A 20,483-nucleotide genomic window follows, 5' to 3' on the forward strand; every position below is an offset into this window, starting at 1 on the left:
AGACTCAAGTTCTGATACATCTCTTCTGTGTGATAGTCTGCCCCATTCCTATTCCAGATAAGATGGACTAGGTAATTCTATACCCATTTTTCTGTTGGACTTTTATTGATTCTGTTCAGAAAAATGGAAAATTCAAAGGTAAACATTCTGAAGTGCAAAATATGCTGATTTCTCTCTAGGCAAAATGCTCTCAAGATGTGTATTGCACATATAACGTCCTAATGATTTCCCTAAATAGATGGTTACAGTTTGTATTGTCATTATATTCAGTTATTTTCAACCCACAAGCTTTTCACTGAGATAGACTATGCATATCGAGAAAGTAAAGCATGTACAGCCCAAAATAACCACAAGAAGTCTCTACCTGAATAACATCTTGATCAAGAGCAGGAATTTGTGTATTTATCAGTGTTCAATGCTTGAATGTTTGCACCAGGCCCAGAAATTATAACCCTTGAAGAATTTCTGTTGTAAGGTATTTGACCAATAAGTATTATTTTTCCAGTTAAAGTACAAAAGTGCAAGTAGGTTTCTGCTACTGGCTGCATCAAAGAATTGTTCCTAATGATTGTATTTTTTGCTTTTGCTTTAGCCAATAAGTTGTATCAGTTTGTGAAATTTTGAGAAAATTTTGTCCACTATGAAGCACATGATCAGATTTTGCACAAATATGAAAAAAAATCTGTTGATTCTAAGTGTAAAGCAAAGAAAGATTAAATAAGTATGTCATAGAAGTTTTGTCGTAAGACAATGTGCTAGATATACCTCTTTGCATTCCATGAAAACAAGTTTAGTTGTTTAAACAGTGTTCATTTAAACCATGGCACCATCCCCCAAAGACTCTAGAACAAGTAGTTAAAGAAGTTTTGGAAGATCTGGTATGTCATCTTTATTTTCTTTTTTAAATAGCATATAAAGAAATAGCATAGCAATGACTTTTAATTCTTTTAGTTCTTAGTTATCTAATGTGCATTTGCCTTTGTGAAACAACATCCTTAAATTTCTCATCTCATCATTCAACACCCAACCCAGATAAACTGCCTTAAGGTTGGTCCCATGGATAGACTCTTCCGCGAAGGAGCTCTCCTTCTGGATAGGTTGGGAGTGCTGTGAGAGTGCAATTGATTTGAGAGGTTCTTAGATCAAGAGAAGTGTAATAATGTTAGTAACTCCCGTTCTACAGCTCTCACTATAAATCTGGGAATGTGTGTGCCCTTGACTTGATAAACATACAACATTGCACTAAAGGAGAGCTTATTTGAAGAAGTTTTCAAGAAACATGTAACTGACATGGTAAGAAGTTCATAGTTAGTGACTGAACTGAAACTCAATTCTGGAAGCCATGCTTATAATTTCCCTTTCCTTGCTTCAATAATCTGAGATATAAAATTTGGGATACTTTGCTGATTATCATTACAAATGAAAAAAAGGGAGGGGGCTTCAACTTCCAAACTGAGTTTCAGTGAAGTATATGTACTTGAACTAGACATGCATGGTTACAACAGGATGACTGTCTAGTTTTAAGACTGTTTATACAAATTGTCATCATAAAGGAGGCACAAATAGCCACACTACCTGCAGTGGATCTGTGACTTCCATTACTCACAAGTTTTGAGAGTGCAGTTAAAAAAAAAGTGCCCACCCAGACAGCCCCACACATCATCCCAAGTAGGACTACTATGCTAAAGAGTCCCTCCAAATTAAATGTGTAGGTCAGGGTTAAATTTAGTGCAGTTGGCATTTTAGATCTACTTGTTATGGGAGAGATATCCTTTGTACATCTATGTATTTGGCAGTGCCATTTGTTTCTACCCAGTAAATTCCAACACACCTTGCCCAGTAATTCCAACCAAATACAAATTCGCTTATTGCTAAATGCTGCCTATGATGAAGATCCACTGCTTTAGAGCCATCCACTATGCAAATTATGTCTTCTACCATGATGACAGTGCTGCAGGAGAATTTACTTTGGGTCTGATATCCAGTCAAGATGATCAGTGACATTTCGTGGGCACTATGTATTGTATGTGTTCTCCAGGGATTCCACTCATACTTGATTCTAAGAAGTCCGGTTTAAAAATTTTTTTGAAACTATATACAATTCTTCACAAAAATTCAAATGTTTCAGAAATGGGTGGCAAATGACTTCTCATAGAAGTCCCTATTCCCTATTGTAGCTTCTTGGATAAATTAGCACTAGCACTGATGTTAAGTGTTGCGTTTTTGAAGAGTCAATATCTTCAAAAATGTGTTCTTCTACATTTTTTTTTTTTTAACTTAATGAGATCGTAATGTTAATGTTTTTCACTACATTGTTTTAATGGTTTTTGTATTGCATAAAAGAATGTTGCTTTCCCTTTTTGTATTAAAAGGGATTAGAACTAGTACTCTTGTAAATATGCATAATAAATTCGTATCTTGGAGGTATAAAATGAGTAGTTCTTACAGGGGAATTACTGTGTTCACATAACAGGTTTCTATGGCCAAGATTTATTGCTCATAAAGATCTTTTAATTTAAAAGTAAATGACAGAATATCACAGATACATTTTTTTTAAAGATTTTTTAGTTTTATTACAAAGTCAGATATACAAAGAGAAGGAGACACAGAGAGGAAGATCTTCCATCTGATGATTCACTCCCCAAGTGAGCGCAACGGACGGTGCTGCGCTGATCCGAAGCTGGGAACCTGGAACCTCTTCCAGGTCTCCCACACGGGTGCAGGGTCCCAAAGCTTTGGGCCGTCCTCGACTGCTTTCCCAGACCACAATCAGGGAGCTGGATGGGAAGTGGAGCTGCTGGGATTAGAACCGGCGCCCATATGGGATCCCGGGGCGTTCAGGGCAAGGACCTTAGCTGCTAGGCCACGCCGCCGGACCCGCAGATGCATCTTAAGTCATGAATCCTGGAGGAAGAATTAGTAGCAGAAAGAAAGGAACATTAACAAGTTAAATTCCAGCCCTATTGTCCATAATTGCCAAAACCTTTGTCAAGATTCATGTCTCTGAAATGAAAAACGGGAAGTAAAACTAGCTCCTCCTTGCCCCTATGTAATGCTGTAAAGCTTTGGGTCTAATAATCTTATTCCTTCCACAGATCGAGGTACACAAAAAGACAAAGGCCCATATTATACACACCTTGGGGCAGGACCCAGTGTTGCTGCTATCAGGGAAATCATGGAGAATAGGTGAGGAAATACGCTTCCCTGTTAAAATCATTCTTTATTGTGGACCTGACTCAATGCAAAGGAATGATCTCTGGAAACGAACAGGAGGTGAATGAAACATGTTGAGGAATATGAATTGAATGTTGTTTAGGGCCTAGGTAAAGGGTGTTCAGGTGTCCTGCCTGACTCACTTCTTCTATAAACCATTTCTCTACCAGGCATGCACTAAAGGCTCATTGTCAGTTCAGGAATATTGATTTTATATTACTGTATCCTGGGAGAAATAGTTCGCACTGCCACCATCCACACTGCAGAACCCTTCGATTCCTCTCTTGTCTTAAGAGCCACCCCTTTTAAGAATAAATAAACAGAACTAGATAACAAATAAAACATCTGCCAGAGAAACGCAAATTTCTAAAAAGTAATTCATGAGAAATGTGGGATTATCTGTTTAAAGTTTTTATGTCTGTATAAGAACAGATGGCAATTAATTCGTGCATTACCCCCACTGTGTTTTGTACTTAGGTATGGCAAAAAGGGAAATGCGATAAGGATAGAACGAGTAGTATACACAGGAAAAGAAGGGAAAAGCTCTCAAGGCTGTCCTGTGGCTAAGACAGTAAGTGTTTTGTGTCTTGTGTCTTGGTTATGATTGGCTGTCCTACACCTTTGGGATGTTTAAATGTGTCATTTTGACGTTCAACGATAAAAGGATATAGAGCCCTATTGCTACTGAATGGGTTTCTTCCTCTCTCAGCCGTTATCACTGCCAAAATTCTCATGCATAATTTTAGAGGTATTTTAATGCCCTTTTCCTTGGGTAGGATCAGCAAATATTACTAAATTAATGTGCACATATAAGATGTGATGCTTGCAGGAGGATTCCCAGTCAAGTCATTGCACTAGACCCTGTATTTACAACTGTAGAATGTAGACTCATTTGAGAACAGTGATACTTCTCGAAATGATCATTATATCGAGTGATAACAACTCATCTTTTAAATTTTTATTTTTATTGTAAAGTCAGATATACAGAGAAAAGGAGAGAGAGAAAGATTCCCGAGTGGCCACTACACTGATCTGAAGCCAGGAGCTTCTTCCAAGTCTGCCTTACAGATGCCCTTGACTGTCCTTGACTGCCTTCCCAGGCCACCACCAGGCTTTGGACCATCCTCAGCTGCTTTACCTGGCCAAAAGCAGGATTGGAAGTGGGGCTGCTGGGATTAGAACCTGCAAACAAATGGATGCCAGCTGATGCAAGAAGACTGTAGCCTCTAGGCTATTGTTCCAAGCCTGATTTTTCTTTTTTTAAGATTTTTATTGCTTATTGGATTTATTGTTTAGTTAGATTTTGAGAGAAGGGGAAAGATCTTCCATCTGTTGTTTCACTGAACAAATGGCTCCAAAAGCCAGATCTGAGGCAATGTGAAGCCAGGATCCAGGAGCTTCTTCTAGGTCTCCCACTGACTGGGTTGCAGGGTCCCAAGGCTTTGAGCCATTGTTTTCTGTTTTCACAGACCAGAAGTGCAGGAATTTGGATGGAAAGTGGAGCAGCTGAGACATGAATTGGTTCTCATTGGATCTTGGAGCTTACAGAGATAAAATTATTCAATTAACCCAATACCTGTTCCCAATACCAGTTCCAAGTCTAGTTTTCACCCTTTGAGTTAATTTTTTCTGTAATAACTTCCATTAATGAAACTTCATTGTTTTTTCAAGTTTTCTTATCTCATTGCTAGGTCCTGGAGCCATGTCTACCATACACTCAGCATTCAGTAAATTTATGTTTTGTGAATTAATATAGAGCTTAATTAAGATCATTTAAAAAAAACTGAATTTTTAAGTTTGATTTTGTACTGTGAAATAAGTTTTGTAGTTTTCAAACTATTTTCTAAGAAAATGTGGCACATGAATAAGTGCTGCCAACCCCAGATTGAAGTTTAAGTAGAGGTTAAATCAAGGGAATTCTGACACTAGTGCCAGTGTGTCCTATCTGGCGGGGACACAGCTCTGGAGAAAATTCAAGTTATGTTATTCATTTAATTCATTTAGTTTGCATTACTCATAGATTCTATATGTCCATGCGCAAGCAGCGGTTTGGTTAAAGCGATAGTATACTATTCAGTGTAGTTTTTAAGATGTTTATTTTTTATCTATGTGACAGTTCTGGCGTTCTGCCATGCACCTGGGTCTTCCATGGAGGTGGCAGGGGCTGTTGGGCCACTGTCCACTGCCTTCCAGGATGCCCAAGTAGGAAGCTGGATCAGAAGCAGGCCTGGGTTGAAGCAGGCATTCTGCTGTGGAATGCGGGCAGTGGTCTGGACCTGACGTCTCGCAGTACCTCCTGACACTTGCCTGCTTTTCTTGAAGAGTCTTTGGTTGTGACACAGAAAAAGTGTTAAGGGCAGATTCTTCCTGGGTAGCACAGCTGTGTGAGCCCTTTTCGCATTGTTTTGCTTCTGCTCTCAACATGGATTCTCTCTCTGGACACAGTTCCTTGACAAGTGCCCATTAACACTCCCACATAGTAATTTGCCTACAGCAGGCACTTTCATCTCTGCTCTCCCATGAGATCTTCCTCAGCGGGTTAGGGAGAGGATGAGGTAGTTTCTTGGTGGAACAGGCCCTGCTAACTCGTGTTCTCTTTGTGCCTCTGGGGTGAGGACAGGCACAGGACAAGGAATTCATAACCACAGACTGAGCTGTGCACATTGCAGCCCCAATTCCAGGACTCCAACTGAGGGATTCTATATTAAAGTTGAATAAATGCGCCAGTGGATAAGTACCAGTAAAAAATTACTTTATTCTCATCTGATGTAGCTACTGATTTGGAGATAGTTATAAATCATTCTGAAATACTCGATCTTAAATCCCCTTGCTTGGATTTTTTTTTTTTTTTTTGCCTTCATACATTCTTGGAAGTCTTTAATTTTTCAGGTTTACTCCAAGTTTCTTTGAGGTTGTCTTGAGAGGCCGTGGATGCACTCCACTCTTTCCAGTCAATCGAATGCTGTGGACTATTAAAGGTGTTAGCTTGTGTAGTAGGCTGGCTTTTTTGTCCCCTCTGATTTTTTGTGTAATGTGAATGGCATGTTTTCAAGTTCCTGGGGTGGACCTTAGACAGACGATAAGAAGTTGGTCTTGTCTGTGATGTTCAGCTGATATAAGTTTCACAAACACTGTTTTTTTTTGTTATAAAACATTTCTTCACATGACCTTATGGGCCTTTTTTAAGGATTTGTTTTTGGAGACTCAGAATTACGAAAAGAGGGCCACAAAGAGATATTCCCTGACAGTTCCTATAAATACCTTCAGTGGTGGCAGGGATCAGCCAGGCTTCATCCTATCAAAACGGTCCTGCGCGATAGTCTAGTGACTTCAATAAGTACACCCACTTTGGATCCCAGAAAAACACCCTGGGTCCTCCTGGCTTCAGATCTGCTCAGCTTATTTTTTTTTTTTTACCCATTCATTCTAGAAGTATTTGGTGTGAGCCTCCTATGTGCTGAGTTCTTTCTTCAGGAACCAACTTTGCAGTATTAAAGCAAACACAAAATGGTTACTAGCATTTCTTAACATCCAAGCACTGCTATGGGAAAATGAAGCAGCTTGCCAAATACATCCTGAGCCAGACAGAACGAACCCATTTCTATTGCATGTGTTTTAAATGAAGGTAAACCTTTTATTAACTGTGGTTTACATACAGAAGACTTTGAACATTTGAAGTTCTTCAAGTTTTTACACATGAACAAGCTTGGGTCCATGGCGTCCTGTATTCATGGCAGTGTAGCACTGTGCCTACCATCTACTTCCAGGTATAAATTGTCTCCCAACAGTGTTGTATTTTTCATGAATCCTGCCTATTTCAACTTTATTCAATAAACAGGATTTCCAGGATACGTTTGCTTGCCATTGCACTGCCTGATCCACGTCATATATTGTTATTCATTATGTCATGGTTATGGACTTGTCACCTATTATGGACAGCTAAAGTTTATTTATTCCACATCGGAGGATATTTTATTTTTCCTTTTGGTACAAGTGGCTCCCGCAGGAAGCTATATCAGAAGTGCAGAAGCGTCTAGGCATGACAGAGTAGTGGATAAAGTCCCTTATGGGCGCCGGTTGTAATCCCGGCGGCTCCACTTCCCTCCAGCTTGCTGCTTGTGGCCTGGGAAAACAGTTGAGAACGGCCCAAAGCATTGGCACCCTGGACTGAGAGGGATACTCAGAGGCTCCAGGCTCTTCGTATTGGCTCAGCTTCAGCCGTGTGGGGAGTGAACCATCGAACAGGAGATCTTTGTGTGTCTCCTCCTCTGTGTATCTGCCCTTACAATAAAAATAAATAAATCTCGTTAAAAAGAGCAAAAGAGAATACAATACAGAGACAAAGATCTTTGATTCCTTGGTTTGTGATAAAAGGGAGGCTTTGGGGCCCAGCATAGCAACTTAGTGGCTAAAGTCCTAACCTTGCACATTATGAGATCCCATGTGGGCACCGGTATGAGATCCTGGCTACTCTACTTCCCTTCTAGCTCCTTACTTTTGGCCTGGGAACCCAGTGGAGGATGGCCCAAAGCCTTTCGCCCTCCATACTTATGGGAGACCTGGAACAAGCTCTTGGCTCCTGGCTTAGAATCAGGTCAGCAACAGACATTGCAGCCTATTGGAGAGTCCCCTTTATCTTCTATTTAGTATTAAGAATAATGTCAAAATTGCTTCCATACCCTTGCAATGTTTAGCAGTGTAGGTGTCTTTCCTGTTTTTTTTTTTTTTTTGAACTCGTTCTCCAAAACATTTTGATGTTGCAGATCTGAAAGTCTAAATGCACGGAACGGGAGCTCTTCTTTGTATGTAATTACGATTCTACATTTTGAGAATATAGTCCTTTGTTTAGTTTCATGCTATATTTCACGTTAAAATCAGAGTTGCAGAGAGAAGGGGTTTCACTACAGAACAGTTTCAGCAGTGGAGCAGCTGGGTCTCATGGTACCTGTATGGTTTTCCATTTTCCATCCCTCTCGGCATATGTAGTGCACGGATATGGTTCTTTCACCTTGCTAAATAACATCATGCTTGTATTTTCTATTTATTTTATTTGAATGATAGAATCAAATAAAAGGTGGAGGTGGAGACAGAAAGAAAGAGGGAGGTGGAGACAGAGAAAGAAAGATCTGCCACCTCATTTATTTCCCAACTGGCCTAAACAGTCAGAGCTGAAGCATGAACCAATTGTGAGCCAGTCGCTTAGGTGCAGGGTCCCAAGGACTTATTCCATCCTCTGCTGCTTTCCCAACAAAGGGGAAGTCAAGTCATTCCTCTGCCTCCTCAGCATCATTAGCACTCTTTCTTCACCATTAACAAAGACTTAGGCTTTGATGTAGAGGAATAAGGTGCAGGCATCCCATATGTACACAAATTCGGGTTGATCCCTGCTGATAGGCCTTCTCAAGCAGTGAATGCATGTGTTTGGGTTGCTGCACTCCTGGGAGAAGTGGAGAAAAGTCCTGGCCTAGGTTCAGCTGTTGTTGGCAATTGTTAGGCAGTAGAGGAACATCTTCAGGAGTTTAGGATGTTGCTTTTGCAAGTCTGAATATGTTTTGCTTTTGCAGGTTTTGAGAAGAAGCAGCAAGGAGGAGAAAGTGCTCTGCTTGGTCCGGGAGCGTCCAGGCCACCACTGCGACACGGCGGTGATTGTGGTGCTCATCATGATCTGGGAGGGCATTCCCCTCGCCAAGGCTGACAGAATGTACGCAGAGATTACTGGAGACCTGAGGGGGTACAACGGCCATCCCACAGACCGGAGATGCACTCTCAATGAAAAGTAATCACAGCTTGTTCATACTGCTTCAGTGTTCACATGTTTCCTGTTAATGCTGTTTTTCCTTGGTGCTTTCCTTGAAATGCTGTCCATTTTAGAATATGATCCTTGAGAATGTCATTTCATTACTCATTGCTGTGATGGTTGACTACATGTGCTTGACAAAGTCTACCCTGGGGCTTCACTGTAACTCCACATTATGCATTTATGAAGAGATATATAGATTTATAAAGAGAGAGGGAAGTACATCTGCTGGCTCACTTCCAAATAGAGCTAAAACATTCAGAGCTAGACCAGATCAGAACTGCATCTGGGGTGTTTCCCATATGTGTTTCCCAGGAATATTATTAACAGGGATCTGGATTGTAAGTAGAACCAATGCTCAATTTGGGTTGCCCCCATAGTTTATTGCCTTTTATTTGGATTTACTGTAATTATAGGAGAATAGTTTAAATTGAATAATGCATTCCATAAATGTGAATCATTCATTTCCTAGCTTCTCAAATTTTAAGAACCTGAAATGTTCTACCCCATTTTCATTTACCATCTTGCAGTCGTACCTGTACCTGTCAAGGAATTGACCCAGACACTTGTGGAGCTTCATTCTCTTTTGGCTGCTCCTGGAGTATGTATTTCAATGGTTGCAAATTTGGGAGAAGCCCAAGCCCCAGACGATTTAGAATTGAACCCAATTCGCCCATGCACGTAAGTGTTATATATGAGTGACATGCTAAGTGAATACATACATACTTTCCTTTCAACTTTTTGGACGCTAAAAGTAAATAATATAACTTGGTATTTAAATAGTAAATGAGTCTAAATAAAAAATGTTAATAACGTAGGTAAATTCTTCAACTACCATCCCCCAGTTCCAATTGTTTCTGGGTCTTCTACTCTAGAAGGAATCTTGTAAGAGAAACTAAAATTTGATTCTAAACCAAAGTAGAAAAAAATCCATTTTCCTAAATTCCAAAAACTCAGAAAGTTTACTACCCACAGAACTACTATGACAGAATAACTAGAGGACATAAACGACGAAGACGACGTGTAAAACAGAACCCAATCTGTGCGGAACACAAGGCCATGGTGAGCGAAGAAAAGTCCTTAAGTTTTTAATTAAATTAAATTAAATTTGGTGGTGTAGGCAGTGGGAGGATTCTATTTTTTTTAAGTTTCTTCTTAAAGGGTTGTAGGAAAATCATTAGCAATGTTTATAAAGAGATAACACAAAAGAAGACGATATAAATTTAAATTATAAACAATAACCCTTTGGAATTATAATAATTATTTTTTGATTCCCATTACTTTAATAAAATTTGTATATAGTTTGATACAGGAAGCTATTACTCTTCATAACAGCAGTTCCTATTTTAAAAGCCTACAGAATTAAGTAGTTAGAAGTAGTTTGAAGTCAATCTTGTTCAAAATCAATATTTTTGAAGTCTCTGTGCTGAACATTAGAAAATAGGACTTTTTAAAAAAGTTCCTATTAACATCAAATTAACCTTTGTCGTATTCTAAGAATTGCAATAGAACTTTGCATATATAAACTTTCCTACTATAAACCTTCTGTAATACCCTTAAATCATAAAAATCATTCTCCTGTATTTTTTCAGTACATGTAGGTGTGAATATGTGAATGTATTTTAAATAGAGATAATTATTTGGTTACATACTTTAATACTAACACTGTGATGTGATCAGTGCTTGTGGTTGTTCATTGTCTAGTGCTTATACAGAAAGAAATGTTGCTTTTCCCAGTTAGTGTATGAGCCCAGTATTGCTGAAGCTGAGCAAGGCAGGGCAAGCAACGTACGGCCTTGGGAGCCTTGACATCAGGGAGAGATTTTTTTGTTGGGAATTACATGGCTGTGCTATTCAGTGGCCCCAGGAGTATAGCACCGGACACTGCATTACAATCCTAAAGGAAGATCTAGTGGGTTGTCATGTCAGTAAGAATTTGAATCTGGAAATAGTTTCCAGAGGCGAACTATTGTTCCGCAAATCGCCCAAGTTCTACAAACATCCAACTTTCAATCCCTCCTTCATGGTGGCTCTTACTCCATTCTTTTGGCTTACTGAAGTGTCACAATTAGATTTTCAAAAAGAATAAATAACTATTAGTTTGTTATTTTACAACTAGTCTTGTTTCCAAAGACTCAAATTTTTTCATCATTTTTTCATGTTTATCACTGGCATTGATTTTAAGATTTATTTATTTTTATTGTAAGAACAGATATACAGAGAGGAGGAGAGATCTTCCATCTCTGATTCACTCCCCACATGCTCCAGGAGTCTCCCACTTGGGTGGCAGGGATCCACGTACAACAGCCAGAGCTGAGCCGATCTGAAGCCAGGAGCTTGGAGCTCTTCTGGGTCTCCCATGCAGGGTGCAGGGTAACAAGGTTTTTGGCCTTCCCAACCCCTCCTTTTTTTTTTTTTTTTTAAGATTTATCAATTATTGGAAAGGCAGATATACAAAGAACAGAGATGGAAAGGAAGATTTTCTGTCCAATGATTTACTCCCCAAGCAGCCGCAATAGCTGGTGCTGAGCCAATCCGAACCGGCGCCAACATGGGATCCCGGCGTATTTTAGGCCAGGAGATCTGCTAGGCTGTCACACTCGGTCCAGGATAAGCCATTTCACATAATGGTTTCTGTGGTATAATTTTCATTTGAAAGTGTATTAGAGCATAATTTCTTCTACTAAAAACAATGTGCTTTCCCATGTCCTAGGGCAAGTATGAATTGTGTATCAAACACCAATCAGCAGTGTTGTATTATCCAGTTTAGTACTTATGTATCATTACAATATAACTGATATGGATTGTCTTTTCCTTTAGGAAAAAAACCTGGAAGATAATTTACAGGAACTGGCTACAGATTTGGCTCCACTTTATAAACAATTTGCTCCTGAAGCTTACCAAAATCAGGTATGGTTTTAAATACTCTACAGTACTTTCCCATGTGGTTGAAATTACTATTACACAAAATTATTAGAAAACCATGGTTGGTTCAGCATACATGTACATAAATGAAACAATGGACCTGCATTTCATATTGGAATAGTCTATGTCTCAGCTCTGCTTCCAATTCCAGCTTCCTGAAAATGAGAGATGATGCTGAGATGAATCAGTTCTAGCTGCACCGATAATGTTATCACTTTTTGATTCAATCAGTAGATGTAAAATCTCATTTTCAAACAGTAAAAAAAAAAAAGTAAAGATAGCAGGAAATGACAAGTGGCATGATATAGCACTTGAAGCTCTTAATTGGGTTACCTGAATGTTAGAAAACAATAACTTCTGTTAAATTTTGGTATCTCATGGGATACCTGATTAGAAAATTGCTTTCTGCCATAGTTCAATAAGTTCATGAGTATCTACATTTTAGAGCCATTTTAAACCCTGCATATGTGATCAACACAATTTTAATATTCAGGGTCTCTGTCATCCTCTCGAGCACAGGCTGCCTGCAGATGTTAACTCCAGGACGTCTCAAACTCCCAATCCCAAGTATTGCTGAACTGTACTTTTCCCACAATACTTTGCAGTCTGAGACAATTTGGAAATTTCTAGGTGCCACTGATTTGACTGCTGTGTGCTGCTGTTTCCCAAGGATGCTTCTTTTTGGCTGATGGCATTGTATCTCACACATTGCTTTTACAGGTGGAAAATGAACACATTGCCCGAGAATGCCGTCTTGGGAACAAGGAAGGCCGTCCTTTCTCTGGGGTTACTGCTTGCCTAGACTTCTGTGCCCACGCGCACAGGGACATTCACAACATGAGCAATGGAAGTACTGTGGTATGTCTACAGGGAGCTCCTGGTTGGAAATATGGCATCCAAATGTGCGTTTTTTAATTACCATGACTAGAATTATCTGTGCTCTTAGACAAATCTTCCTCGAAAATATGTGCCTTATGGACAAATTGCCGGGCACACTGCAACATCTGTTAACAGGCTTAAATTAAGTATTTTTAATTTCACAGATGGATACATTCTTTAGAAAAGACTAGTTATCCAGACTTCACTGAAAACAGATGAATGGCTATAAGCTCTCCAAAAAAAACTGGAGTACCTATAACTGATTTCCTATAATTGATGGGAAATTGAGACATATTTCCCTCCTAAGCCACTCCCAATCCCAGATTATGGATTACATTCTCTCCATGTGGTTCTGCAGTTTACCTTGACAGAATAAGCCTTCAGTGCCAGCCTCTGCCAGCAGATACTGCAGCAAATCCCAACCAACCCTCACCCAGTGTAATTTATGCTGCACAAGTAGGAACAATCAGCCCAGACTCATCCATGACCAGACCGGCCTAGTCCATCCTACATCTACCCTGGTGCTCCAGAGCACCAGGTGACGCTGGAATCTAGCCCAGCCTGGTGCGTTCCGTCCCAGTACACACTTGTGCCAAGGGAGACTGCAGCCATGTCCAGACCAGAACGCAGCAACCACTACAGCCCCCGCACTCACCAGTGGGAAGCCCAACCCAGTTATCTGGCATCTGATTTAGTTGTTAAGATGTCTCTTAGAATGCCTGTATCCAACAAAGAAATGTCTAAATGTAAATATTTAGAAAAATCTAAATACATAATATTCACAAGTAGAGTATTATAAACTTGAAGTCATTTTGTATTGTGAATAAAATTCAGTTGTATTTTTTTTTAACTTGTGCACAACACTGGTGGCTGTGGCTAATTTTATCAAACAGAATTACTGCTTTCTTTCCAATTGGAAATATTTCAAAAGATGGATAAAAGGGCAGAATGTGACATGTGTAAGACTTCATGATCCCATTTCATTTTCTCTTGCACCAGGTGTGTACTTTAACACGAGAAGATAACCGCTCTCCTGATGACATTCCTGAGGACGAGCAGTTGCACGTCCTGCCCCTATATAAACTCGCCGATGTCGATGAATTTGGCTCCAAGGAAGGGATGGAGGAAAAGATCATGTCTGGAGCCATCCAGATCCTCCAGCCCTCCCGCAAACGAAAGACCCGCTTCACTCAGCCTGTTCCTCGGTGTGGGAAGAAGAGAGTTGCCATGATGTCTGAGGTCCTGGAACGGAAGGTTAGGGCTGTTGAGAAGAAGCCTGTTTCTCGGGGCAAGCAGAAAAATAAGTTGGCAGCAGTCCCCAACGGTAAGGTCGCCTCCCAGCCCTAATGCGGTGAGAGCAAAAAAGGAATATTCCCCGTCTCTTGGTCCACGCCTAAATGGTGGCAGCAACCAGAGTGGGAGCGGGTTAAATTCATGGGTGGCAGGTTATTCATACCTGTCATCTCTGGCATCCCACACATAGTATCAGGAAGCTACATCAGGTAGAGTATATAGCCCACTCTACTACAAAACCAATTCTTGTGACTGATTGTTGAAATAATTCTGATACTTTTCAGGTTTCAAGTTCCTTTCTGCCAATGCTGCCGACACATAACAGGCCAGCACTACTGACAATGGCAGCATGGCGAAGGAGGGCGTTTGAGCCATGCATTCCATCCTTTGAAAAATTACTGTAGATTTCGAAATAGAGATAGAGAAAAGCTATAATCTACTTCACATGTAGCTGTGCAGTTGGGTGCTGGTTATAAAACATATATAAACAGGCAGAGATAAACCCTACAAAGGCAACTTAAAAATAATTTAGCTTGGGCCACAATGGACACTGAATATGACAAATGCTTTCTCATGGATGTCCACAACACTTCTGATTGAATAAATTATGGCCTGTAAGACAGGAAGTATCAGGATTTATCCCCTCAGGAATTCTGAAAGATCGTAATCACCCCAGAACAGGATTGTACGGGTAAATGAGGCAGGAGTTGGATCAGAAGCTCTGGCTTTGACAAGTTCAAGACTCTTGTTGGAAAATTCTCCAAGGTTTGTGTCAGACAGGCAATTATATAAGAGTCAAGGTTTGAAACGTTCAGACAGGAAATAGAGTTAGGAAGTCAGCAGGGTGGGTTGTGTTTAATGCCAAGAGATAGAACAAAGAAATTTGCAAACAAATCTAAGACACTAAGCTGTAGACATTCAGAGAAGAAGGGAACCAGCCAGAAAATGTATCCGAGGCTGATACCTGAACGTTTTATGTGGACAGCTTCAGGAGAGTGGAAGATTAGGGAATGGAAGAGATTGGGAAGAGCTTCATGAAAGCTACTCAGTGCAAGCATACAACATCGAATCCTCATTGTTGATTCATCCACACCCTCAGCCAGGAACTAATCCTTAAATTATTTCTGAGCAGAAACAGACATCATAAATTATGTGTGATTCATCAGTGCTCCTCCCTTGAAGATAAGGAGTATTTTTGATCTTTACACTATGCCAAAAGGCAAACTTAAAAGGCAAATCTTTTTTTTTTTTTTTTAAGATTTATTCATTTTATTACAGCCAGATATACAGAGAGGAGGAGAGACAGAGAGGAGGATCTTCCGTCCGATGATTCACTCTCCAAGTGAGCCGCAATGGCCGGTGCTGCGCCGATCTGAAGCCGGGAACCCGGAACCCCCTCCGGGTCTCCCACGCGGGTGCAGGGTCCCAAAGCATTGGGCTGTCCTGGACTGCTTTCCCAGGCCACAAGCAGGGAGCTGGACGGCAGTCATCCAGCCAGGTGGAAGCCAGGGTACAGGAGCTTCTTCCACTGCTTAACCTCTACCAAATGTCTGCCCCCCTCCATTCTCATTTCTGCCATGACAACTAGTTCCAGTCTCATCTTATATAATCCTGTCCCATATCTAAAATCGGCAATTTCTCCTGGGCACCACATTCTTCTGTGCCAATTTTAATACTCAAAATGACAGGGTGTTCCTTAGTTTGCTTCATGTTTGTATTTTTAACAGAAGAGGAGTATTTTTTCTGCAAGAAAAGATATCACCATACAGAAATGTTGACGTGACCCTGTAGGGAGCTGATCACTCCATCTTATTAGCAACTTGATTTTTCCTGAATTTTATTTGCATTTATTGTTATGACACATAACTGGATCCTTGCGGCTCATTAATAAAAGTCATGTCCTGTTCCCACTTGTCATTCTCAGATGCAACAAGTGGGGTTTTCTCTTTAGTCTTTGCATATATATTCATAACCATATACATAGTATTCGATATCTGTGCTTTTGTAATTTTACTCATGAAAATCTTTAAAGATTCTTTTTGTGAAAGTAGGCAAACAGGGAGCGATGTTTTGTCTTCTGGTTTATTCCCCAGATGTTGTGTCAGGCCAGGACATTGTTAGGGAACTGGATCACAATTGGAGCCAGGGCTATTAAGGGGTGCTAATGCCACAGGTAGCAACTCACAGTACCACAAGTTGAACCCCTTCACTTTAACAAAAGCTTATAATTTGACATAGCAGATCTCTTCTAGTTCAGTTCCCTAATGAGTTCAGGCTGGTTCTCTCTAACCCAGAAATAGATAACAGAGAACTAACTCCTTGAGGTGTCACCTGCAGCTTTTCAGGTTGCACATTAAGAGGAAGCTTGAAGCAATAGTTGATCCAGGACATGGATTTTTTTTTTAAAGATTTATTTATTTTATCAGAAAGCCAGATGTACAGATACAGGAGAGACAGAGGAAGATCCTCCAACCAATGGTTCACTCCCCTAGTGACCACAGCGGCTGCAGCTGAACCAATCTGAACCCAGGAGCCAAGAGCTCTTGTGGGTCTCCCGCCCTGTTGCAGGGTCCCAAGCCTTTGGGCTGTCCTCTACTGCTTTCCCAGGCCACAAGCAGGGAGCTGGATAGGAAGTGGACCTGCCGGGATTAGAACTGGTGCCCATATGGGATCCTGGCGTGTTCAAGGTGAGGAAGTGGGGCATGCAAGGCGAGGAGTTTAACCACTACGCTATTGTGCCGGTCCGGACATGAATCTTTTTTTAAGATTTATTTGTACTGGAAAGTCAGATTTCCAGAAAGATCTTCCACTTGCTTGTCCGTTTCCTAAATGGCCAGAGGTGAGTTGATGTGACATCAGGAGCCATTCTGGAGATTCTTCTGGGTCTCCCACATGGCTGTATTGTTCCAAGGCCTTCCTACCCAGCTGTTTCCCTAGCCAGATTACAAGTGGAGCTAACACTTATCTGAGATGCTGGTACTTACAGGTGTTGAGCTCCAGTGCCTGCCTCTGCTAGCCCTTCCTTTTGCCTTGCAATTGGCATTACCTGTGAATTGCCCAGAGACGCAAAGCATTCAGCATTTTCACTTTTTCCTAAAATGAAATCTTGCTATACCTAGCATGTATTGGTACCATTGTGTATCAACTGCACAGTATTCTGATTTATACTTTCACTTATTTACTTCCTAGCCTTTTAGAATCTTACTTCTATTTTGGTGTTAACACTTGGTATCCTTTCTTCTGTTTATGAAGTAAATTTTCAGATGATGGCAAGTGATGTAATAGATTTAATTTCTCCTCCAAAATTTATAAAACAATAAAAACGTGGCAATTCAATCCATTTCAGGAAAAGAGGCAAACCCATCTCCATTGTATGCCTCGTCCCCAAATACAACCTTGTCTGGAAGTGCAGAAAGAAGTAGTTTTCCCTCAGGCACAATGCCTTCTGGAAGACACCATGGTGCTGATGCAGTTGCTGGTGATTGCCCACAGCCTGACGAAGGGGCTCCATCTCCCATGGCACAGTCCTTGGTTCAGCCTGAGCCTCCCACCGCTCCTCCTGAGCAGTTAACCTCTAATCACTCAAACCAGCAGTCCCCATTGTTCACCTCTGCTCTTGGGGAGGAATGTGAAGAGCTTTCAGAAGCAGATGAGACTCTACCGGATGACCAGTTATCGGATGACCCACAGTCAGCTGCCGAGGACCAGTCTGCCAACATTGAAGAGTATTGGTCAGACAACGAGTACATCTTCTTAGATCCCAACATTGGTGGGGTGGCCATAGCACCCACACATGGCTCCATTCTAATTGAGTGTGCCCGGCGAGAGCTTCATGCTACCACTGCTGTTATCCTTCCCAACCGGAACAAGCCCGTACGCCTCTCCCTTGTATTCTACCAGCACAAAAATCTGAATAGGCCGCAACATGGTTTTGAGCATAACAAGATTAAGTTCGAGGCTAAAGAAGCGAATAAAAAACCTAAGGACCCAGAATGTACAGACCAGGCAGCTAATGAAGGTGCTGTACTGTCCCCCGAGGTGAATGAATTAAACCAAATTCCTTCTCACAAAGCATTAACATTAACCCACGATAATGTTATAACGGTATCCACTTATGCTCTCACATACGTTGCGGGGCCCTATAACCATTGGGCTTGAAGGCTTGTTTCCCATTTTTAATGTATGTTTTCAAGGTGCTGTTAAAGAAAGTCATGTTATTGTCGACTATGTATTCATCTCTCCCATTTCAAGTTTGAATTTAAAAAAAAATTGGGTGGGTACTTAGCTGTGACTATCAGCTGGTAAAAGGTGCACATTTTAAACAAAACTAAAAAGAAAAAAGAATTATAGTTTTAAATACATACAGAAATGTTTGGGCTAGGTGTTAATTTTGACAGACTCACTCCGTTTGGTGCTTTAAATTAAGTCTGTTTACTATGAAACCAGAGTCATTTTTAGAGGATTTTACCAGGCTCATGTGCTATGATATAAAATCAAGAGACACAGTGTTAACTGTACACAGCTCCCTGGTGCTTTTCCACATTAACACAGTTGAAAATAAGCTGAATGATTATTTCATGGTGCCATTGTTCAAACATCTTCCAATCATTGCTAGAAAAGCAGCATATTCCTTAGAAATAAACCAATGAAATCCTTTTTCTCTTAAAATGTTTATCTTCTATCAAATAATTCATTATTGTTAGTAATGTTTGGAGGCTGTTCATAATTGTATATATTTTTAAAAGCACTTTCTATTTTTTAAAGTAACTTGAAATAGTATAGTATGAGAATCTTATTGTCTATTGTTTGCATATTTGCATACAAGAGATATCATTTATTCTTGCTGTGTAGAGTTCCATCTTGTTTACTGCAGTTTGTATTCTAATCATGTATGTGGTTTGGTTCTTTTTGTGTCCTTTCACATCTACATACCTGCTACTTGTATAAATTAGTTAGATAATGCAAAGATATTATAAGATTGGAATTGCAATACATCATCAATACAGACTGTCTTTAGAATTAAATAGAGTGATCTCTTCTGATACTGAGCAACAGTGGCCTCAATTTACTTTGAAGCCTAACTGTTCAGTACAATCCATGAGACATTATTGCAAAAGAAGTTGGGAGGAAATAACATTTAGAAGAGTCAAATGCTTTTCCAGAGCCCTACCCCTCCCAGATGGCCTTATTCTTGTCATTTAGAATAAGAAAAAATTTCCTATTGATACCTTGGGAATGCAAAGTCCTTATTAATGCCTCCTGTCCCAGAGAAATAGTGGGAATGGAATGACCAACATGGCTTAGTGCATTAAAAGCTAAATCACTGTTTAATCTTGGCATGTTAATTTGAGGAAGGGAATATTCACACTCTCTAGCCTAGGCCCTGGATATCAGGAATTAGGCTTTCTGTTTACTTGACTCTTCCCATTACCTTATCCAATGGATTCTAATAGCAAAATAAACATTTAAACAAAGGATTGTCCCCAAGTTAGTTTATGAACAAGAGCAACCTTAAATGAAATACTTGATCCCTTTCCTCAGCAGAGGTGCTATCACATTTAAACTGTCAGATTCTTTGGGAGTATAGAAAACCTAATGGTGCTTCTCCCTTGGAAATGCCATAGGATGTCTAAAACTACTACCGTTCACAATTTTGGTGCAAAAACAGTTCCAGTAAGCTATCTAATGAAAAACTTGCCCTAACTTATTTAAAACATATATATGGTGCAAAGTATCACTTTAAAGCTTTTGACTAATTCAAAGGAATATGAAGGGATTGTATATAAGGATTTGTCCATTGATCGACCATTGATACCTGCTTCTACAACATGTAATATAAGGTGATTGTTTTGTTTTAGTGTTTTGTGTGCCTTAGAGTTTTGTTTTCAAACGTGTATATTTTTTTGAGCCTGAGGTTTCTTACCACATATAAATATATAAAATAAGTGATTGTTTATTGCTTCAGCTGCTCCAATAAGATAATTCCTTGGATTAGACTATCAGGAATACACCCAAGTGTAGATTTTAGGCCTTAGCTCCCATTAGAAATTATTTCCTCACTAGATTTAATGAATTTGCCATGTCCATTCTTTAAGTATCCATTTCATTGAGTTTGAATTCCCACACAGTGAGATGAAGTAACATTCTGATTTAATCCTTTGCCAACATTTTTCAGTGAGATAACAAATGACCTTCAGAACAATTGTTGTTTTTTTGTTGCAAAAATCTGAATATATTCGAATAAATTCTGTGTTGCAGACTTGCTGGCTACTAATAAAATAATTCCTTGCCGTCACTGAGTCCTTTAAAATATTATTCTGCAGACTCTATTTTTAGTGGCTCCAGGGCCACTGTAGCTCCATTGACATCTTCTTTC

General features: G+C 40.1%; 1 protein-coding gene across 1 annotated transcript in view; it reads left to right on the plus strand.

Annotated features, from left to right (window-relative positions):
• TET1 (tet methylcytosine dioxygenase 1) overlaps positions 1-18,321 on the plus strand; it is a 56,672-nt gene extending 38,351 nt beyond the window's left edge. Inside the window, exons 4-12 of the mRNA XM_058671915.1 lie at positions 3,096-3,186; positions 3,691-3,784; positions 8,778-8,989; positions 9,541-9,691; positions 9,986-10,072; positions 11,831-11,920; positions 12,656-12,793; positions 13,814-14,138; positions 17,454-18,321. Coding sequence (XP_058527898.1) covers positions 3,096-3,186; positions 3,691-3,784; positions 8,778-8,989; positions 9,541-9,691; positions 9,986-10,072; positions 11,831-11,920; positions 12,656-12,793; positions 13,814-14,138; positions 17,454-18,265 — 2,000 coding nt within the window. The 3' untranslated portion in view covers positions 18,266-18,321. The remainder of the gene's footprint in view (positions 1-3,095; positions 3,187-3,690; positions 3,785-8,777; positions 8,990-9,540; positions 9,692-9,985; positions 10,073-11,830; positions 11,921-12,655; positions 12,794-13,813; positions 14,139-17,453) is intronic.
• The last annotated feature ends 2,162 nt before the right edge of the window (positions 18,322-20,483 follow it).

This window comes from Ochotona princeps, chromosome 13, assembly GCF_030435755.1.
Source record: "Ochotona princeps isolate mOchPri1 chromosome 13, mOchPri1.hap1, whole genome shotgun sequence".
Classification (NCBI taxonomy): Eukaryota; Metazoa; Chordata; class Mammalia; order Lagomorpha; family Ochotonidae; genus Ochotona; species Ochotona princeps.